Source organism: Dendronephthya gigantea, unplaced genomic scaffold, assembly GCF_004324835.1.
Source record: "Dendronephthya gigantea isolate DGI-Jeju-01 unplaced genomic scaffold, DenGig_1.0 000028F, whole genome shotgun sequence".
NCBI lineage: Eukaryota > Metazoa > Cnidaria > Anthozoa > Malacalcyonacea > Nephtheidae > Dendronephthya > Dendronephthya gigantea.
Genome location: NW_021163038.1, coordinates 34,439 through 55,718, shown reverse-complemented (window position 1 = coordinate 55,718; position 21,280 = coordinate 34,439). Strand labels below are relative to the sequence as shown.

The 21,280-nt window shown below is 34.7% G+C and overlaps 4 protein-coding genes, 1 long non-coding RNA gene and 1 pseudogene across 9 annotated transcripts; 4 read left to right on the top strand and 2 right to left on the bottom strand.

Moving 5' to 3' along the window:
• Positions 1–1,314: 1,314 nt before the first annotated feature.
• LOC114523612 lies at positions 1,315–3,142 on the bottom strand (annotated as a pseudogene).
• Positions 3,143–4,483: 1,341 nt separating this feature from the next.
• Positions 4,484–5,268, top strand: LOC114523623. The gene is made up of 3 exons (XR_003687042.1): positions 4,484–4,812; positions 4,944–5,021; positions 5,188–5,268. It is a non-coding gene; the product is annotated as an uncharacterized LOC114523623 (long non-coding RNA).
• Position 5,269: 1 nt separating this feature from the next.
• Positions 5,270–7,762, top strand: LOC114523609 (signal peptide peptidase-like 3). The gene is made up of 11 exons (XM_028544588.1): positions 5,270–5,284; positions 5,403–5,522; positions 5,596–5,677; positions 5,785–5,897; positions 6,005–6,111; positions 6,188–6,259; positions 6,359–6,453; positions 6,741–6,786; positions 6,881–7,007; positions 7,077–7,186; positions 7,256–7,762. Exons 2-11 carry the CDS (start codon positions 5,432–5,434, stop codon positions 7,325–7,327), a joined length of 915 nt encoding a protein of 304 aa, XP_028400389.1. The 5' UTR covers positions 5,270–5,284; positions 5,403–5,431; the 3' UTR covers positions 7,328–7,762.
• Positions 7,763–7,825: 63 nt separating this feature from the next.
• LOC114523607 (FACT complex subunit SSRP1-like) lies at positions 7,826–10,477 on the top strand. Of its 2 annotated transcripts, XM_028544584.1 has the most exons (9): positions 7,826–8,084; positions 8,176–8,361; positions 8,983–9,088; positions 9,176–9,253; positions 9,370–9,485; positions 9,590–9,684; positions 9,767–9,902; positions 10,002–10,105; positions 10,306–10,477. In XM_028544584.1, the coding sequence occupies exons 1-9, from the start codon at positions 8,031–8,033 to the stop codon at positions 10,427–10,429; spliced, it is 999 nt and encodes a 332-aa protein (XP_028400385.1). In that variant the 5' UTR covers positions 7,826–8,030; the 3' UTR covers positions 10,430–10,477. The 2 variants fall into 2 exon arrangements, with proteins under 2 accessions (XP_028400385.1, XP_028400386.1); XM_028544585.1 differs by lacking the exon at positions 10,306–10,477 and having other exon boundaries at positions 10,002–10,109.
• A 2,831-nt stretch (positions 10,478–13,308) lies between these two features.
• LOC114523620 (integral membrane protein DGCR2/IDD-like) lies at positions 13,309–16,859 on the top strand. 2 transcript variants are annotated; one of them, XM_028544601.1, is made up of 5 exons: positions 13,309–13,499; positions 14,394–14,429; positions 14,705–14,905; positions 15,010–15,204; positions 16,483–16,859. In XM_028544601.1, the coding sequence occupies exons 2-5, from the start codon at positions 14,414–14,416 to the stop codon at positions 16,644–16,646; spliced, it is 576 nt and encodes a 191-aa protein (XP_028400402.1). In that variant the 5' UTR covers positions 13,309–13,499; positions 14,394–14,413; the 3' UTR covers positions 16,647–16,859. The 2 variants fall into 2 exon arrangements, with proteins under 2 accessions (XP_028400402.1, XP_028400403.1); XM_028544602.1 differs by lacking the exon at positions 13,309–13,499 and adding an exon at positions 13,567–13,614 and having other exon boundaries at positions 14,396–14,429.
• Positions 16,860–16,981: 122 nt separating this feature from the next.
• LOC114523605 lies at positions 16,982–20,986 on the bottom strand. Of its 3 annotated transcripts, none has more exons than XM_028544581.1 (10): positions 20,672–20,986; positions 20,323–20,404; positions 20,071–20,211; positions 19,116–19,918; positions 18,817–18,905; positions 18,637–18,744; positions 18,301–18,515; positions 18,160–18,228; positions 17,948–18,043; positions 16,982–17,826 (listed from the first exon to the last, which is right to left on the bottom strand). In XM_028544581.1, the coding sequence occupies exons 4-10, from the start codon at positions 19,378–19,380 to the stop codon at positions 17,580–17,582; spliced, it is 1,089 nt and encodes a 362-aa protein (XP_028400382.1). In that variant the 5' UTR covers positions 19,381–19,918; positions 20,071–20,211; positions 20,323–20,404; positions 20,672–20,986; the 3' UTR covers positions 16,982–17,579. The 3 variants fall into 3 exon arrangements, with proteins under 3 accessions (XP_028400382.1, XP_028400383.1, XP_028400384.1); XM_028544582.1 differs by lacking the exon at positions 20,672–20,986 and adding an exon at positions 20,501–20,520; XM_028544583.1 differs by lacking the exon at positions 18,160–18,228 and having other exon boundaries at positions 17,948–18,022.
• Between the last annotated feature and the right edge of the window lie 294 nt (positions 20,987–21,280).

Sequence of the window (21,280 nt, the reverse complement as noted above, 5' to 3'; positions counted from 1 at the left end):
ATATGGTTTTCAGGGAACCTTTGGTCGCAAATGTTTGTATTGTATGGCAGAATATCAAAATACTGTAAACATATGAGTGATTTTCGAGGCAGACATTCTTAAGTTGTCAGTCTAATGCTATCATTGGTCTTAACAGAACATCTATGGCTAAATCTTATGGTAAAAGAAATGGTTCAACCAACATCAAATTCAATAAACATATTTGAATATTTTATATATTTGTAGATGATTTAATCCTCCTGTGTATGGACATGGAGTGGAGGAATCGTAGGACAGATAGGATTTTGGAAGGATAGGATTACTTTTTAGCTTGGTATGAAAACCTCATATTTCTGCCACAAAAATCATACACATATTCACTCGCAAATGATATTTCATTAAAATAGGCAACTTTCTCTCGAGTTTCAGTATTAACATTCCTTTAACTTGTGTTGTACAGATCTCACTTAATTGTGGAGGAAATATATGGCTAATATTTGGAGGATATATTCAAAAAGGAGTGATAATTTTAGAATTTTGGAGGAGAATGGAAAATGTTTGTCTTTTTGATTTTGAAGGAAAAAGGGGGGAAATTTTGAGCTCTTGGAAGATAAAGAGAGATTATTTTGGACAACTGCAGAATTAGAATGAATATTTGGAGGATAAAGAATATAATTCTATCAAAATGGTAACATGAGAAAATTTGCTATGTAGCCAAATGCATTTGAAGCAAGCAATAATTGGCCAAGGATTCCAAACAAATATAATTACATCTAGTTTGTGTAAAACATCACCCAGGCACAAAATGCCTGTGGTGCACATTGTTCATAATTTAGGATACCCTGAATCCTTTGGAGTAAATGCTTTGCCATCAGAAACTATAGATATTATGGAACTGGGTTGATTCCTTGCATGAATGCAGCAATAGGACACTAACTAGCAGTGTAATGAGGTATGAATTATTGACAATGTGCAGGAAGATGTGATTGATAGCACAGTATGATGAGAAATGTAGATCTTATTGTAGCATAATATGCTAGCTAACATACAGGTGACTGGTTGGTACAAAGGATTGATAGGATTTACAAACCTAATTTTGTCAAGAGTTTAATGTTACATTCCTGGTTTTTAGGTAAGTAAAGCATGGTATTAGCAAGTTATCTTGTCACTTGAACTCCTGATGTTTCAGTAACAAAATTGGCAATAGAATTGTCAGAGGGAATAGTTACAATGCATAAATGTAATACAAGTTGGGAATAACCAAGTTATAGTCTGTACAATAGAAAGTTTTATTGACTATAGTGTAACTAAAATCATGCTATATATATGGGGTTCACAGGAGATGCACTTGTTCCCTCAATCCCTTGGAGATGGCGATCTTGAGTGACTCTTAGCTGGAGACTTGGAGCGACTTCGTGATTTGCTTTTTGATCTGCTTCTAGAGCGGTTGTCTTTGGAGCGACTACGGGAACGTTTACTGGATCTGCTTCGAGAGCGACTTCTTGATCTAGAGTAGCTTTTCTTCCTACGACCACCACTTCCAGAATCATCTGTCACAGTCACTCTGCTAGTCTCACCCTAAGTTAAACAAGGTATTTGTAATTACATTACCAAGAAACAAGACACAGCACAACCTTTCCATAAGAAAAATGCCAGAATTAAGACAACGCTAAAATAGTTTACCATTCATCAAATTTTGTTGGAAAAATTTTAGGCTTTCAAGTATCCAAAAGAATTTGTCCATTATATATTGTAATATTACAGTATACACATTGGGTAGTATTCTATATTTCTTGAGTTTACATACCAGCACCATAAAACTAGGTTGTTTCAACTTCAAAGGTATTAAACTGATTGAGTTATCATCGTGTTAAAATAATTGATTAATCAAGGCAGGACCTCAGTGACCATCAGAAATGATTCCTCATTGATCAGACTTTTGAAATGAAAAAAATTCCTCATTGAATCTGTGCACATCAGAAATAGTGCCTTATTGTTGGAACTGAATCCTGATGCTTGAAATTGGTCTTGACAATTGAAATCATTGGTATTGACCAAAGGAATCTGGGCACTGATTCCTCAGTGTTGAAAATTGATTCCTGATTTTGAAAGGAGTCCTCTCATTGATATTGAATCCTCATTGATGAGAATGAACATCAAATTTGTTGATATGATTACAACTATTGTGTTGAGGATATTTATATACTGAAATGGTAAAAATTTGAATATAGTTAATAATTTATAAACCAACCAGTGATTAAATTATACATGTACGTAAAGTATAGCTCACCTCATGTGAACGAAACTCAGTGTCATCCAAATTCTTCACAGCATATTTGACATCGTCAGAGTGTGCAAACTCAACTATACCAGAACCATCTCCATACACCTCGGCATATAATACTTCACCCGCTTCTCTCATGTGGTCTTTAATATCTTGCCAACTGCCCGTGGGGGTAAGCCTTTCACTAACACTCTGTTGTTTGAACGTCGTGGTGGTACCCCACGTCCAGATCTGCCACCCCCACCGTAACTACCACTATTACCATAACCACGGCCACTATCGCGTCTGTTGTTCCCGCTACCACGAGTGAACTCCACTCTGACTCTACGACCATCAAATTCATAACCATCACGACCTCTAACTGCATCCTCAGCATCCCTAATAAACAAAGAAATTTCAAAGAGCATAAGACCATGTACCTAACACATTCAACATGCATGCGTCACGTGTTACCGCGTGGTTTTAGGGAAGCCAAAAGTTTTCTCTTTTTCAACAGGTAGTTTTCCAGCAACTACAGAGTTTGTGAAACATTTTATGCTTAAAAGAATTTACCTGGAATCTTCAAACTGCACAAAGGCGTAGGATAAGTTTTCTCCTCGACGACTCTGTCGCGCTCTGGTGGCATCGCCACGTTTAATTCGTATGTCGGCAATCCTGCCGTATTTATAAAAGATATCTTCTATATCTCTCTCCCTACAATCTTCTGGAAGGTTTCCAACATAGATTCTGCAATCATTGTTGTTCCCTCTGAACATACTGTCTCGTTCTCTAGACATCAAAATATCTCCGTATGCTGATTTAATAAAATACTGTTTGAAAACAGCTTCAAACACTGAAACTTGAAAAATACGGCCAGTGATACGGCTACTGTGTTTCCACTTGGTTATGAGGAACTTGTAATTCACCTAGTTTTCATTATGGTGCAATTTGAGGTTTGAACTAATTTCCATATGACCAGGGGTCAATAGTCTTGATTGTTAGCCCTGGAACCATCAAATATTACTAGAATTTCCTACCAAAGTTTAAGCTTCTGTAAAATGAACATTTCACTTTTCTTTTATTAACTGTTTAAAATGTTACATGGTTTCTCTACAGGTACACATATCCTCCCTTGAATATTTGACAATATTTTGTAACCATAGTATCATTAGTATGCACTTTATGGTATCTTCCACACCTGACATGTCTATAAACTCTATGTTTCTCTGTCTTGCAAATGAATTTTTGCATTTTGCAAAAATATTTTATGTGTTGACTTTGTGTTGTCCTGTATAAATTTTGAAAAAAAGCTTGGAGTAAGAATTTCAAAATATTGTGTAACTATGGTTCCAGCAAGTCCATTTTGTGAACCATCTCTAAATACAATAATAACAGTTCCATATATAAGTCCTTCAAGAAAATTTAATTCAAGCTGTATTTTTGGAATATTTGGAAATAATTTAGCTTCACATGGCGACTTGAGTCCTTGTTCATATAAACCTTGAATGTTAAACTTTTCAAACCGATTGAATTTTATTTTATCAGGTTCCATCCTGCCATCACCAGGAATATGTACCACATCAGAGACACTAGAAAAATTGATTGAAATATTTCATGTGATGTTTTGTATCAAATGTATGAAAAGCAATCATTTTTATTAATAAATATTTTCTTGTTAAGATCTTACGTGTCTCCGTTCTGAACACTCTTCATACTATTTCGTACATCTTTAAAATATTCATACACAGCTATTTTTGTACTACCAGGAATGAATATGGTTTGCTCAAAAGTGACAACTTGTGTTGATAATTGTTTGTGCACGAAAAACACTATGATACCTACAAAACTTGACCATAGAAAAACTTTGAATATCATACTTCTGTAATTGGAATTTTAAACTATACATGTACTAAAAATACAAACAGTTGGTTCACTGTGTGACATTGCCATTTGTCAGTATCAGAAACCATTTTGTTTCTCCGTAATTTTCCGATTATGACACGAACTGTCAATCTTTAATAATACATATCAAGATATTTTTACCACATTTTTTCATATAGTGAATAATTGAATGTGTACGACAAAATCGGGATTGATAACTAACATAAAGGAAACCATTTTTGCAATGAGATCGGGCTGTTTCTGATTGAAACACGTTAGTTTTTGTGGTTTTTACGCTCAATACTCTCATTCTGTGGTTTACGAAGTCTTTCCGATGTCGTTCCGGAATCCGGAAATGCCCGTAGCCTTCGAATGCACAAAGTGACAATAACAAACGTACATGCCGAAAGAGAAGAAAGATATGGATCAGATTGGATAGTCCACGAAATTACGCTCAATTTATGGTTTGAGAGCTGTGAAACAAAGCAAAATAACAAGAATTGAAAATAATAAACAATATAACCTTGTCTCTGCATGTCTAGAACGTGAAGATCAGCGATATATTGAAAGATCAATTATTGAAAATATAAACTGAGCTTTGTTGGCCTTTGTGGTAATTTCATTGCAGATTTTTCTTTTAATCCACCCAAATCGTAAAATTCAATGGAAGAATCATCAGCATATAAATGGTAGGATATCAAATTAATGACTAGAAATATAATATAACGTAATACGTTCTAAATATATATCATATATCTGTTATATATATAGTTGTTGGAAGGGCCGTGAGGGTACTATATTAAGTTTTTCTCTTTTGGAGGCTGTTGATGACTCTGGACAGTTCTCGTGTTGCAACGTTGGTTGTATCAGTTGTTCTTATTATTTATGGCAGTTTTAGGTGGTAATTGTATCGTGTATTGGGTTTTTATTAAATCATTAAATATTGCTATTTTGCAAAAACAAAAGGAAATTCAATAGGAAATTCAAGTGTGCTTTTGATCAGGGTTTTTTTCTTCATGCATTTTGTTTCATTCAAAGTTTAATAATTGTGTTTAATGCTTTAGATCTCTTTCTGTTGAATCATCAAAACAATATGAAGGTGATAATGCAGAGAGTGAAACTTCAAATTCTTCATTCTTATTTTTCATAATTTTTCATCAGGTAAGTGCATCAATAATATATAGTACCATAAGCATATATTTGCTGTGAATAATTTCTATCAGTCATTATTTCAAGATAGTCAACATAATTAAACCTCAATGCTATGATAATTTTCTAGATTTTCACACAATAAGTTCAACACAAGCAATGCTTCTTCCTATTGGTGCCTCATGCTCCTTGTTATTTATGTTTTTCTTTTTTGAAAAATTCCAGTCAATATTTGCCTTCTGTACAGTTGGTATGTTTCCTTTGAGTACACATTTACCAAAACGAAATAAGAAAATTATATTTAATTTTTAAAAATGTTTTAGTTTTAGGGACAATTGCTTTTTCTTTTCTTCTGCTGCCTTTATGTCAATATGTTTTACGGCCAATTGGAAATCCAAACTGCAAGTATGTACCTATAAATTGTCACATGTTCCTTGTCTTGCCAATTACATATGGTGATGCGGTATTTGCAATAATTAGAATACTAGTTAAAGGCTATCGTTATCTGCTAGAATATCATTTGGGTCATGTGGACGTTTTACTCAGGCAGAACTACTATCTCTATTCTGTTCATTATCTCTTGTTATGGTTTGGATGATGACTGGTCATTGGATATTAATGGATGGTTTGTTGCATTTTTGTGTCTATAAATTACCATGTAAACATTTTAATCTATTTACCTGTCCTGTCTATTCAGTCTAAACTATAGAATGTTATGTAACTCTTTCATAGCCTTAGCAATGGGATTGTGCATATCAATGATAGCATATTTACGACTTCCAAGTTTGAAAGTGTCAATTCTACTTTTGCTTGGTCTGGTAGTTTATGATGTATTTTGGGTAAGTCTTTTTCAAAATATCTTTAATATTTTCATATTTCCTATAGTTTTCCGACTGCCTTTCTTTCTCTTCTTAGGTTTATTTCTCAGTGTATATATTTAAAGATAATGTCATGGTGAAGGTGGCTACACAGCCAGCTGATAACCCAGTATGTTGGTCATTCACTCATTTCATACTTGTCCTTAATATCTCACTACCTTCATGGAGATCCATATTTGTCATAAGTAAATTGTAAGTTTTTATTTAGATGTCATTTGTAGCTGACAAAATAGGATCAACAACCTATGAAGAAGTTCCTCAATCTAAGCATCTTTCTTTGCCAGGAAAATTGGTATTTCCAAGGTGTGTGTTATGTAATAATATCTCAAACATTACATTGTCATCCTCTAAAATCTGTTTTTTATAAATTATGATATACAGTTCATAGCTTTTTTGCAAATTTTTGAACTATTATTTGTACAATAAACTGAAATGATTGCTGAAAAGATTTGTAGTGCTCTACTAGAAGTTCACGAAGGCAGTCAGCCCCCTGTCGGATGTATATACCATCAGCCACTTTATGTATGTAGCATAAACCACAATGTATCAATTACCATGCAATAACCATGAAACACACTTTCCTTTTTTAGTTACAGTGATAGAGGAAGAATGTCAATGCTAGGACTTGGAGATATTGTGAGTTTTATAAATTAGGCCACCTTTTTTAGTTTACGTAAATTAGCTTGTAGGACAGCTAGACCAGAACTGACTTTTCTAATTCATATTTTAGGTCATGCCTGGGCTTCTCTTATCATTTGTTTTACGTTTTGACAATCATAAACGTCAGACTTTAACAAATTCAATTGAAGAGTCCAAGATTAAGTATTTTCATTGTTCACTGATAGGATATTTTGTAGGTAAGTATCAGGATGAAAATTGTTTATTCAGGTACAAAAAGATCATTTTTCATATTATCTTTCATTAAGGTTTACTAACAGCAACAATAGTGTCTGAAGTCTATAAATCAGCCCAACCTGCATTACTGTTCCTTGTTCCTTCCACTCTGCTTCCTCTTCTTGTCATTGGATATTTAAATGTGAGTTTTTCTAATATTTTTTTGTTATTTTATGTTCCAACTGATTAATGGACTACACTCATCATTTAGGGTGACTTGAAAGAGATGTGGTCTAATCCATTTGGAAATATAACAACTAAATTAAAACAGATAGAGATTTGAGGGTATCTGATAAACTTGCATTAGTGAGATGCCTAGATAACCTGGTCAGAATTACAAGTCTTTGGAAATGAAGGTTTTTGCATCTCAGAAAACATAGGCCAGGAGATGAAAGGAAAGCAATCTAAATGATGTTCTTGGGAAGATCTTTGTGGAGTGTGAGAAGAAACAGATTTTCTCGTACTCAATATATCCTTCTTTTAGTTGGACTATGGTGCTTTAACAGGTCGTTTTAATTTAAGTTTGCTCAGTTAAATACAAGAAAAGTGTCAGGGCAGTAAGTGTATGCTTCCTGGACAACTGAACAATTATTGACAGCAATTTGACTTCAAAAAACATGTTCATATCACTAAACATAATGTATATACAATTTTATTGTGCAGTGTAAAATGTGTAACAAGTAATTATGTGGCAACTTTCAAATTACAGTAAAGGTTACTAGAGGAAATTAATATTCTCTTTTTAAATATTGAAGTTACATTCCAAAGCCTTTCTATGGGTCATGTGATCAACTTCAAACAGGGCATTCCTCTAGTACGCATTTTACTTTAATACAGACTAAAAGTTTTGGTGAAGAATTTTGTAAAGTGGTCTGGTGAAGTGGAAGCTGTCTTTTTCCTCCACGCTGAGCTTCCTTGGTTTACGAATTACGAAAGCAAGTAGAGGCGGGAAAGAAGAAATATATAACAAGAAACGTAATTTTATAATGAGTTCGGAAGTTGAATTCAGTGATATATGTTTGCTAGTTAGAGGATGTTTGGTAAGTTAAATAAAATATATGGATGGAGATACTGTTCGTAAGGACAACTCTCAAATGTAAAAACACGTGTATTTTTTAAATATTTGATTAGAATAGTGGAAAGTTAAAACTTCATAAAACTGGCGTCGTATTCAAGAACAACAAAACTGGCAAAGTTGAGCAGTTGAATTCCAGCGATTTAGCATCCGTAAAATGGATGAAAGTTGCATTTGGATACGAAGTAAAATTTATCCTCAATACTGGAGCACAGTTCAAGTTTGAAGGATTCAAAGAGGCGGTAAGACAACGATTCCGTAATTGACTGCTATTATTATTGTTATTATTATAACACTATTACTGTAGTAAACTACACTGACAACAAGGTGATATCCAGGCAGGTCCAACAAACCTATTTAACCCCCCCCCTCCCACTATAATGTTACCCCACCCCCCCTCCCACTATGTTACCCCCACCCCCTCCCACTATAATGTTACCCCACCCCCCCTCCCACTATAATGTTACCCCCACTTACAGGTTTGACCCAGGGGCCCTCTGTAATATTCATGTAATGCGACCTAATAACATGTACCACGCTTCCCAAGGAAACTCCCTTCTGGCTTCTGCAGCCTTAGCAATCAAAATAGCTCCTCAATCCCAAAGTTTTTTCAAATTAAACTGAATTACAATAGTATTCAGCCCATTCACTTGGACCTGACATACAGTGGGTATTAGATTATCACTCTCTAGTTGTATAAAATATGAAGAAAATGAATGGTTATATTAGCACATTCACTTTGCCAAATCACTTATCAGAGTGTCAATATATACAAGTAATAGCAATGAGGGGTTTAGAAAATCCAGAAGTCATCTTAATTCAGGACTATTGTACATAACATAGTTTAATTATCCTATTTGCAGGATTTTGAAAAAATCTCCAGTTTCATTTCAAGTAATTTTGGAACAGAACTTGAAGAAATTGAATTGTCTGTTAAAGGTTGGAACTGGGGTAGTACCCAGTTCACAGGTTAGATGTTTAATGACTTACTTTTTCTCTAAACTTGAATGATCATGTTTCAAATTATTATTAAATACATTACTTGTTTCCCCTCAGATTCAGTTCTAAGCTTTGATGTTGACAACAAACCAGCATTTGAGATTCCTTTGAAAGATGTTTCTGCTGCAACAACAGGTTTGTGCTTATACTTACAAGCTTGCAATATGGTTGAGGGACATACTCTCTCATAGTCATATAGGTCATATCATATTTTTGCTCTTGTTTGATCAAGTGTTGTACATAATATTTAGGCAAGAATGAAGTAACTCTGGAATTTCATCAGCATGATGATGCAGAAATTGCATTAATGGAAATGAGGTTTTATGTCCCACCAAACAATGATGGCACTGATGCTGACCCTGTAAAAGTGAGTTTTAACTATTGGGCAAATAAGCCTGAACCAGAGGCAGTTTTACATATAAATTAATGAGTAAAAAAAAGGTGAATATGGCATTGTATATCTTTGTGCAGACATTCCACGAGAAAGTACTTGCAAAAGCAGATGTCATTCAAGCCACGGGGGATGCAATTGTTACCTTTGAAGAAGTTGCAATATTGACACCAAGGTTTGGTATCAACTGTATATATTATATCTTATTACCACAGTGTGTCATGTTCCTATCAGTGATTTTTTCTTGATATTTCCAGAGGTCGATATACAACAAAAATCTATCCAAGTTTTCTACAACTCCATGGCAAAACCTATGACTACAAGATTCCATATACAACAATCTTAAGAATATTCCTTTTACCCCACAGAGATAATAGATTTGTGTTTTTTGTGGTAGGAAACAGAAATCTTTCTTTTATATCAGCTGTGTGCTATCAATAACTACTCATTTTCTATTTTTTTGCTGTAAATAATCGTAAAACTTTTCTATAGATCAGCACAGATCCACCAATTAAACAAGGTCAAACAAGATATCCTTTTATCATATTCCGCTTTGACAAAGATGAGGAAGTTGAAGCTAAACTGAACCTAACCGAGTAAGTTTTATTGGTTCATTCAATTCACAATCATTGAATTCTAACATCAAAGAAACACTTCTGACCTGATATGTTTTCCCCTGTATGCAAGAGTTCTCATTCTATTGCATATGGCTAGGTGCACTTTACTGTTCTACTCAGTGTACAATGAATGGCACTAAATTCTGATGTTGAAAATGGTGCAACAATTTATTGTTTAGAGAAGAATTGACTGAAAAATATAAATCCAAATTATCATCAGAAATGAATGGACCCATTCATGAAGTGATGTCCAGACTTATTAAAGCTGTGACTGGCGCAAAATCACAATACCTGGAACTTTAAAAGGTATATATCTGACTATCCACTGCGCAGTATATATACCAATGAATATTATACTTTGCTGAGAATGTTGTTTCTTTTCAGCCATAGTTCATTCAGCTCAATCTCCTGCATTATAAAGCGAATATACGAGTTTCATGTTTGTACCAAAACCTCCAGTCCATATTCGTTTTGATGAGATATCTTGTGTGAACTTTGCTCGAGTGCAAAGTGGAGGAGGGACGTCAAGTAGTCATTCGATTTTGAAGTTGAGCACAAGAATGGCAGTGTAATAACATTTAGCAGTATTGACAAGTATGTTTTATTTAACAATTTATTAAGTGCAAGTGTCAAACTCTGTATTTGTCTCCTAATTATAATAATATGTTTCTTTTAAGGGAGGAATACAGCAAGTTATTTGATTTGTGAGTGCTAAGAATCTCAAAATTAAGAATAAGGGAATTAAGGTAGCAATCATGCAATATTCTGCACGTCATTTAACAATTCAATATCAAAGTAAAAATTTTCTATATTTTTAAGAAAAAAGTGAGAACTTCTGGAGTTACTCTGGGTCAGATGAAGAGGAACATGATGCTTATTTAGAACAGATGAAAGCGAAGGAGCTGAAAGAAATGAGGATGACAGTGATTCTGAAGGTAACAAAGGATTAGGAAAGAATTATTCATTCATCATTTGTAGTACGTCTTTGTTCTCAGGCTAATACTTGATTAAACTGTTGTATTTTATCTGTTAATTGGTCTTTCAGATGGTTCTGATGCTTCCTTTAATCCTGGTGATGAGGACGAGAAAGATGTTAGAGAAGAGATGTGCCTAATATTAATGTGTTTAAACATACAAATTAGCTTGTGGTGTTAAGTAAGGTTAATGATATCTCTCAACATCTAAAAGAAAGTGATGTTGAATCCTATATGTCACAAATTAAAATTGCGGTGGTCTTGGTGGTCACAGTGACTGTAGACCAATCATCATTCATTGTGAATGATGAAGAAAATCCTGTTATATTATTGTAAACTGTATTTAGGTATGCCAGTGATGTTTCACCAACAGACAGTGAAGATCAGTCTGATGAATCTGAGGATGAAGGAAAATCAAGAAGTAAAACTCAAAAAGAAAAGAAAAAAGGTAAAGAAGAGCGAAGAAAAACTGAAGAAAAACCAAAGAAGGATAAGGTAGTTTTTTGTATTTGATATGTCCCAGTAACTTTAAAATTTGCAGAATATTTGCAGTAAATATAGTCATTGTTGTTTCCACTCATTTTAGAAAGAAAAGGAAATAAAGCAAGTAAAATCAAAGAAACGAGTAAAAAAAGACCCAAATGCACCAAGAAAGCACTTTCAGCATACATGTTATGGTTGAATCATACTCGAGATGAAATTAAAAAAGCCAATCCTGGTATTTCAATCACAGAGCTATCCAAGAAAGCTGGTGTTTTATGGAAAGCATTGGAAGACAAGTCAGTAAGTGTTTATGTATGTGTATGTGAGGGTCATCATGACAAGGAACAACCACCTAGTTTTTCATTAGTTCAACACATGTGAGGTCTTGTATTTTATTAGTTTATATTTATTATTAGAAGTGGAACAAACTAGCAGCTGAAGCTAAAGTTAGATATGAAGAACAGATGAAAGAATATAAAGATAATAAAGTGGAAATTGAAGCTCCTCCGAAAAGGTACATCTCGAATGCTAGATCTGTTCTAAAAAATACATGAAATCATCAAAATATTTCTCTATCTGTAGTGGAAGTTCAAAAAAGTCAAGCAAGAAAATGTCGAACTCTTCTCCAAAAAAAGAGGATACAGGAAAATTTAAAAGTGCTGAATTTGTCGATACAGATGACAGTAGTTCTGAAGACGAGACAGCCAAAAAGCAAATAAAGAGAAACAAGAAAGAGGTACGCAATTCATACATTATCGCGACTGTAAATGTTACTCGTCCGCATTCGAGTACTGAAGGACTTTCTGAGTTATTTTTTATTCTTTTAGACACCAACAAAATCCCCAGCGAGTAAAAAATCAAAGAAAAAAGAAAGTGAATCAGAAAAAGATGAATCTATGTCTGAATGACCTCTTTCTGTCATGTAAAAATTGATGTTTTGCCTTCGGTATGTTAAACCTAACCATCCCTTTTGTAACAAATTAGCAATAGATTTTTATATATAGAAGGCTGTGAACTTTCCAATTGTGTAGCAAATGTGTAGATGCCAAGTTTGCAGGAGGGATTAAGAAATTTAAGATACCCCCAAAAAGTGTCATTTTTTCAGCATGGAGAGGACTGGAAATCCCGTGTCATGTGCGACAAATGAGTCACACTGAAGTCTGAAACTCGTTTGAAACATGTACCACTCTTCCTAAGCTCACCTCTAGGCGTTAGACGCACCTTAAGCTGATGGATACTTGTTGAGAAAAAACGGTGAACAAATTTTAAAAGACGTTTGTCAAAGTGTGAAAACATTAGATGCTTATGAAACTTATGACGTAAGACCAAAAACGTTTTCAACGAGAAATAAATTTTTGAGAGTCAAAATGTTTTCTCTATTCCTCTTAGTAGAAATGAATATTGCACTCAATGCTGCCCACGTTTGTAGGAATAATCGATTGTTTTAGCCATAATAATTAACAGCCAAACAGGCTATTTGAAAGGGCGCCGTGTCTTCTAATAAAATCGATATAATACCGTAGTCGCCACGGGGGGTTTGGGATTGTCTGACAGACTGCTATGTTTATTGCTTTTCATATCATGGAAATATTACTCTATTTTCATTGTTTTACTTCGGTGTGGGAACAGTTGGTTTAAACGTCGCATTTTATACTAAAAAAATACTAGAATAAAAATACGAGGATTACTAAGTATGCGCAATTTTTAACCTTACTAAAAGGTCATCATAATCGGAGTGGATCAAATGAAGAGATGAGTGATATGATATGAACAACTGTCTGTATTTTTGTCGCTTCTAACATGAAAAACTTGTGTGCGCTTATTTTGTTTGGGAAGTCGTAAAGAAACATCACAAAGTAGAAGTTTTTGTATTGAATTGTTATTAGCCACAGCTAGGCAACCAGCGTCATAAACAGGTACTGAATATATTAGCATAATTATTGTCATAAGTTATTTATCTTGTCTCGAGCGCAGAAATGGCGTTTGAAGAAAAACTATGTTTTGTACTTAATATTGATTCATATTAGAAAGGTAAGTGGGTTAGATATTTGAGATAACTCTCTAAGGAGATGAATACTATGTGTACATTTTGCTGTAACGCATATTTAACTTTGTGTTTACACACTGCAAACAAGTATAAAAGCCAGGTTGTGTTTGTCGAAATACGAACCTTAATCGACCAACTATCCCTTGTTTCTTCGTGAGTAGAAATCCAATGCTGTTTATTCGAATTGTATATCGGCCTGTTGCTTGCTATTAAAAGTCATTGTTGTCAATGTCTATTAGTAAAATGGCCTGTCCTAGGACATTTACGTCAATTTTCGAGCACATGCAAGTTATGATGGATGAAATGATTGAAATCATATGAAATTATTACTGTTTTATTTTTAAGCCAAGTTTTTGCTATCTTTTTGTTAAGTCCGTTCTAAGGTTCCCTAGTTACTATTTGACACGCTAAGCCGTTTAACGAATTCCTCAACTTAATTTCTTATCTTTTAAAAATATCTTTTCTCCTTAAAAAATATTTGCTTATACTCGAAACATACATGACAAGTCGATGACAGATTTAGTTCACTTTTATGAACTCTTGTTCCCTACGTTCACACCAATATTTGCCGAGGGGAACGTGCCTTTTTGATTGACGAAATAAATGAAATTAATTTGACCTTGTACTCGCTCTTACAGCAATCTGTGTGATACGTTTTCATTCGATATTTCATAGTTTGGTAGTCAATAGTGAACAGAAGTTTAAATTATTGTAGCCAAATTATGATTTAACTAGATCACATATATTTTCTCTTGACTTTTAGAGGAATTCTATCCAAACAAAATGATGCATAATTCAGGCAAGTTTTCCTTAACTTATAACATACCATTTAATTTTTTTTCAATGCAAAGCTGGGTGGAATATGTGTCAAATATGTGTTTTCTTACTGCTAGTTATGCTTGCCTATGGCATATGTAAGAAAACATTTTTATCTATGCATATTTTGCAGCTGCATAAAGACATGACAACATAATTATGATAATAATGTACAAAAATAGTGGCAATATTCTAAACAAAGATAATGATAGGTCAGTGTTTCTGCATAACAATATCTAATAACTAGTCCATATTTAGGTGCCAAGTGTTGGAACAGTTTAAATCAACCTGTGTTACATGGAGAATATTTTACTCCAAATGCAAAAGATATCTGTAAGAAATGCAAATGCCTTGCTGGACAAGCTATGGGCTGCTTCTTTGAGAAATGTCCTCAATTACCTGGTTGTGATCGTTATAAACAAGTTGAGGGAACCTGTTGTGAATTTGAGTGTTTACAAGGTGTGAAATTTATCTCCATTTTCATTAGCAGTTGCCATATTTGACAATCCAATGGCACAATTTGTAAAGTGAAGTAACAACTCAGGCTCTTCATGTTTTTCTAGGTAATGGGCTATCAGGCAAAACAGAATTTGCAGTGCTGTTCTCATTAAGCACTGGGTTGGTGGTTTTGTTGATTATACTTTTTTTGGTGCTTTACTGTCAACATCAGAGAATCAAAAAGTCCAAAAAACAAAGTGAAATGACAAAAACACAATCTGCTACCGAACAGTCACAATCAACAACTCCATGCTCTCCTGGTGAGTTTAATCATTCAGTCAAGCAAAAAATACAAGAAAACAGCCATAACACAATTTTTTTTCAATACAATTTAATATAAAAGCTAACATTTCGTCTTAAAGCTAAGACATTTTCAAAGCGAATGAAATATGAATCTGTATTATATAGAACAGGTATATAGCATATAATAATTATAACTATTTGCAAAAACAAATTTACAAGTATGAGAGTGGACTGGATCAGAGTGGAAGCAAAGGAACAGAATTAACCTGTATATTTAGACAAGGTTTATATTTGGAGATGAGAAGCCTTTCGTGAACAAGATGTTCGTTGGGGAAAGCGCATTAAGATAGAATTTTGAAGTTGTCTAGCCAAGCAGTATGAGCAGTACTGTTGAGGTGGATAGCACAGGGGTACCACTTCTTTGACATGTGAGGGCAGAAATACCTAAGTGTTGAGATACTTGTCTGTGTGTAAGTGACAGACTGTTTGGCCCAAATACTTTGCGGAACAGCAACAACACTTAAAGGAATATACTACACAAAATTGAGCCATTCATTTTGTCCAAAAATGTTTGTACGCAGTGGTCAAAGAGGCAACTATGGAAGTTAGTGAACAGAACTGTAAGAGATGGCTTTTGGTAGATGGAGGTTTCGAAAACACTATTCTTGCGTGTGTGATATTAATGTTGAGAAAGGCTAGCGTGGAATTAGATCCTGTTGTTGGCGATTGAGATAATCGAAGAATTAGGGTAAATGCTCAGAAGACTGCAAAATTAAAAAACATTCATCCACATAACGGCGATATGGCAATTGTTTAAAATTGGCAAGGTAGATACTCCACCAGTGTGAGCTCATAGCAACACCATCTATCTGTGGGTTGTAAATCATACTTATGAATTTGTTTTTGTAAATAGTTATATTTGTATTCTATGTATCATCTGTATTATATTTCATTTGCTTTGAAAATGTCTTAGGTTAAGGACAAAATGTTAGCTTAAATTGTATTTTATGGCTGTTCTTCAATCAATTGCAACTACATTCATTCAAAGGTAGCCACCATTAATAAGTACTATTGTAATTGTCTAGTAATTAAAGACAGTTTTTAAAAAAATTGCAAATATATTTATAGTTAATAAAATTTGCAGTGGCGTAGCAAATTTTATTTTATTATCATTATTCATTTCTTTAGAAATTCATTGTTTTCACAGTCAATGAACACCAAAATATTAGCATAGCATGACTAAATTGTTCAGCTGGCTATGCCACATTTTTCTAAACTTATTTTCATTCATGCAGGTGTCATTACACCACCAGTTGAAACAACTCCACAAGGTCATACTGAGTTGCCACCACCATACTCAGCAGAGCCGCGCTGTCGTGTTGTAAATGGTCCTGGAACAAGAACTCCACCAAATGAACCTCCACCTCCTTATGCTGACAAGGAGGAATCTGCTGTTTAAGCTTCCTTCTTATAATCACAAAATGTTTCCTAGGATTGAACAAACCTTATAACTTAAAACAAATACCACTAGTGAGACATGTTTGTAGTAGACATATCAAGTATAAAAATATGAACTCCTATGATTCAGCATGTAAAATTGTTTTATATCTTTTTATCAAGAATAGCTTAGTCAAGTATATAACTATTTTTGCAATAAACATTTCTAGAAACATATTTTGCACTACTATTCTTCAGGACGCATTGCGAAATAGAAATATCTCCATTTTAAGATATTGCAAAATGCGTTGTTCTAATTAAGAACATTGAGTATAGAAATAACACGTTTATTTTAATTATATGATTTATATAATTAAAGCAAGTCTGGCATGAGTTAGTTGATTATCTATTGTTGTCAATGCGTTCATTGTCCATTGGAATTTTCTTTGTCTTTGAAGTAATAAAAGGCAGTTGAACCTACAATCTAGACGAAACTCAGTCTTTGCACTTGCAGTTTCGAGGAAGTTCGGGAAAAGTTGGAAGTCTTGCTTAGGTACGTGGTGATATTCCTGCCGATTTTTACTGCTTCATCTTCTATATTCCGGTTGAAAATGTCAAATGCAAGAGAGCAGTTACTTTAATTTAGTTTTTCCTTGCTTATTTGATTTCAGAACGAACTACGGCGCCGAAAGATGGGGAAGGAGAAACGTAAAGGCTTGCTCGCAGCGAATGATAGGTATTGTTCTATTAATATTTGTGTGTATTTTGCATTTGTGACTTGAAAAAACACGTTGTGTGTGTGTTCGTTGATAACATCAATGATTCCGACATGGACAGCCTGACCTAGGGTCTGGGGGTTTGAAATTAGAGTTTTCCTTCTCTTAGGTGAACTGCACTGCCTACCATGGCTAATGAGCTCCACCTTCCCAAAGTAACTTGATTTTACACACAACCATTAAAATCTTGTTTTATGTGTGTCGACAAGTGTCTGTACTGATGGAGGAGGAACAGGGGCAATATTGGGTGCAATTTGTCTAGGATCATCACTTGGAATACCAAGTCTTTTGTTTACATTCCCTTCTGATTCGATCCTCTTTATAAAAACCTTCTGCATCAGTTCAGGAATGTAACTAAATTCTTTTGGTACAAGAACACGAACACGGCACCACTGTTGTGTACGCTTACTGAACTTCCGACCGTACCTAATAAAAATAACTTTACAATCCCAATATGAGTACCATTACACTATAAGAATGCACAGGACCTGAAAAGTTGTTCACACTTAGGATGGGAACACTAAGGCAAAAATTTCAATACCAGTACCTTTCTTTCCCATCAGCTGTAGTTGCTGGTGCTCGGCCTCTGTGGTGGTTAAAGTCCAAGGCAGCAAGCTGGTTTCTAGCTTGGTATACTGAGTATCTGAAGATACAACAAACATCAACATTCTTTTATTAACAATGCTTCCTTGCATGGAAATCAACCATGATAGGAGTTTTATTAGCTATTACCTTTGTAATAATATGTCATAAACTTACGAATAGGCATGGCGCTTTGGAGCATACATCAAAATTACATTATGAAAGGACTCTAAAAATCCTGTGTGCCTAAAAAATATATCAAACTTTGAGATGATATAACTTATCTGAAATTTTCAAATATCCAATCTCATTTGTTACCTGAAGTTAACATAATACACCAAAGTGTTTAAAAAGCGAGTGTCCAGAATGATCTTTGCCAGTGCTTTATGGGCAGAAGACTCTTTCTTAAGCCATGGCTTCTTTCTCTCACTTTCATTAAGAGGATCATGTTCACATTTTCCACCATTTACACCTTCCTCCAACACCCACTCATGCTCATCAAAAACATGGTGTAAAATACCAATCCACTTATCCTATTAAAAAATATAAAAAATACAACATAAAGTGACTACATATTAACACATGTATGTACAGTTTGCACGAACTAGATAAGTATTGCTGCAAAAACCAGTAGTACTTCAATGTGAATCTTACTTTGAGATTTTTTGAGTCATTAGCACATGTTTTTGAACAATACCAAAAATGGTTCCTTATTGATGGTGCCCACAAGGTCAAATCTGCATTGTCTTTAGATTTAGCAGCCTAAAGAATAAAATCAATTCTAAATAAAGAAAGTTTTTTAACTAATTGCTGGTTGATATCTTCAATACTTACAGTAGTGATTTTCTTTGCAATGTTCTTTGCTCCATGCCACACATCATTCTCATTCTGATGTGTGACCTCCTTATATTTCTCTTCCCTTTCTAAAGAATGCAATAATGCTTAATAAACAAATGCATGTTGTAAATATTCCCTTACTGTCTTTTAAAGGGTAAACACAATTAATTATATAACATTGTAATCAATCTGCAAATGAAGTTGTTAAATTATTGAAAGTCTGAAAATATTGATTATAACAGGTTGAACTATTAGAGTTTCAGGAATTGCCATATTGTTATAATGTAGATACTTACTCATCAATGCCGCAATTTCAATATGACCATCAGTTACCACCTCCTTCATAACTATTGGTGATGCAAGCAGTGTGTCCATCCCTCTTTCAAACCCAATCCTCTCCATATTATTGCTCTTACCAGCAGCTTCTCTCACATCAACCACATTCATTTGCAGTATGGCACGATCATTGGTATCAGCCAAGCTGTAAGTACAATATTGTGCACTATGGCCAGGCGAGTCATTCCTTCCATCACCACTCAATATAACCTCTTTGTTAGTCATTAATGGCAGGGATGATGTACAACTTCTGACACTGATTGAATAATATTGATGAGAAATACTGCAGATTACAGAAGTTGAACATCAACCCCACCTTGGCGTAGGAATGCCAGACAACAACAAAGCAGAAGCAAGCACGAGGTTGCCTGCTCTAATCTTGTTGCAAGAGGGTTGAGCTGCCCATCTGCCTCCAACATGACCAGACCTACACCCCCAGGATACGACCAGGCATGTTCCAACATATGTTTTCTTATAGCTCAACACACGGCCACATCCTTGTTGTTTACAAACACTCCCATGTAATGATGTTATCAAAGCTATAAGAGTGTCTGTAAACACAATACACTTTTCTTTCTTGATTGCATCTTCAGGACTGACTTCTTCCACAGTAGAGATGTATTCTGGTTGAGTCGTCTTATGTTGCTGCTGTTGTTGTTGTTGGGTTCCAACATCTTCTGTGGGCTCATCTCCATCATGTCCACGGATTGTCACATTGAGCAAGTCATCCAGTAATGGCACGTCAAAACCCGGGGGACATACACTACATTAAAATGGCATTAAGAGATATTATTGGACGAAATATTTTACGCCATATTCAGTGATATATAATGTGTATATTTATATTTTAAATCAATAAGCATTACAGTAGGAATGTCACAAAGATTATTATTGAGGTTTTGCATCATCACTTACTCAAGAGAATCGTCCGACAAAACCTGGTCTGCCTGGATAGTGTGTTCACCAAAATTGTCATTATCATCATCACTTTCATCATCAGAACTATCATCTTTGGCTGTCAACGTTCGACTGTCAGAAATCACACTCTGACCCGACCTGAGATATAAACACATATTGCGTATTTAAAAAGTAATACTCTCTGCGCGAAACTTTGCATGTATGGGTTTCAAATTATAAACTCAGTAATCACAATAAGTTTCAAATTACCTGATAGAATATGATGTTCTAACATCCGACAAAGCAGACAATGGACGCGGATTTGAGTGCGCGTTTGGCGTTGAGGTTTTAACTATAAAATATTTCATACGAATGTTTTATGCGAATATTTTAAAAAATAATAAATGTTTACGTTTTTGGAGCAGCACTTTAAAACATATGTTCTTACTGGGAGAAGAAAAATATTTGGGTGTACTTGGCGGCATATCCCTTGATTCCATTACCGTTTCGGTTTGCGTCTCTGCATTGCTAAAGTGAGTTCAACACATACATAAAAAGCATTATGAAGTAAACAAATAACACACAAAAAAGGTCAAAGGTTTTATCATTTTATACTTACCAAACTATACGATTCATCGCAAGATAGCTGTCAAGAAGCATATCCGCCACATCCTTGTCTGTTCTCAATTTATGCTGCTCCTTAAACGCTCTCCATCGAGGGAAAGAACCCAACAAATACACTTTAGAGGCATCTCTACTAGCATAATATTCTTTTCTACTCGACGACATGACTCAGTGCTCTTGAAAGATTGAGAATTTCTTTCTTAAATTGTCGGCTGGTCATGGTTTTTAGACTGAACAATCCGGGGGATTATCAACTTCGGGTGGAGTCCCCAGGCTGGCGCACGCGCAGAAGCCGTGTCTTTAAAACAGGCAAAAAATAAGAAATTTCAACCGCTCTTCACCGCAATTTCGGCTCTCTTCACACTGAGCTATATAATAATTCCTGGAGGACCGGCTCGCTGCCAAAAAGTGTAACAGAAAAGATGGCGGATTTTCAGCTTTGCTGACGCCACATGGTCCCCTTTGCCCATGGTAATTACCACTGACATACCGCGATACAAAGTCAAAAACTGTGTCCATCACCCTCCCGATTTTTTACTGTTATCAGTTTTTGAATATTTTTTTATTCATCTTTCCCGTTTTTCACTAAATTTAAAAAATGCCT

What these genes read in the sequence shown, in the direction of transcription:
- LOC114523620 (XM_028544601.1), top strand. An exon ending in TGAATTTGAGTGTTTACAAG is followed by an intron (nt 14,906 to 15,009) that starts GTGTGAAATTTA and finishes ATGTTTTTCTAG; the next exon opens with GTAATGGGCTATCAGGCAAA. An exon ending in AACAACTCCATGCTCTCCTG is followed by an intron (nt 15,205 to 16,482) that starts GTGAGTTTAATC and finishes TCATTCATGCAG; the next exon opens with GTGTCATTACACCACCAGTT.
- LOC114523605 (XM_028544581.1), bottom strand. Translation starts at nt 19,380, where the DNA reads ATGACTAACAAAGAGGTTATATTGAGTGGTGATGGAAGGAATGACTCG. An exon ending in TGAAATTGCGGCATTGATGA is followed by an intron (nt 18,906 to 19,115) that starts GTAAGTATCTAC and finishes TGCATTCTTTAG; the next exon opens with AAAGGGAAGAGAAATATAAG. An exon ending in ACAGCTGATGGGAAAGAAAG is followed by an intron (nt 17,827 to 17,947) that starts GTACTGGTATTG and finishes TATTTTTATTAG; the next exon opens with GTACGGTCGGAAGTTCAGTA.
- LOC114523607 (XM_028544584.1), top strand. Translation starts at nt 8,031, where the DNA reads ATGAGTTCGGAAGTTGAATTCAGTGATATATGTTTGCTAGTTAGAGGA. An exon ending in ATAGATTTGTGTTTTTTGTG is followed by an intron (nt 9,903 to 10,001) that starts GTAGGAAACAGA and finishes ACTTTTCTATAG; the next exon opens with ATCAGCACAGATCCACCAAT. An exon ending in GCTAAACTGAACCTAACCGA is followed by an intron (nt 10,106 to 10,305) that starts GTAAGTTTTATT and finishes TTTATTGTTTAG; the next exon opens with AGAAGAATTGACTGAAAAAT.
- LOC114523609 (XM_028544588.1), top strand. Translation starts at nt 5,432, where the DNA reads ATGCTTCTTCCTATTGGTGCCTCATGCTCCTTGTTATTTATGTTTTTC. An exon ending in ATTTGCCTTCTGTACAGTTG is followed by an intron (nt 5,523 to 5,595) that starts GTATGTTTCCTT and finishes AAAATGTTTTAG; the next exon opens with TTTTAGGGACAATTGCTTTT. An exon ending in ATTGGAAATCCAAACTGCAA is followed by an intron (nt 5,678 to 5,784) that starts GTATGTACCTAT and finishes GTTATCTGCTAG; the next exon opens with AATATCATTTGGGTCATGTG.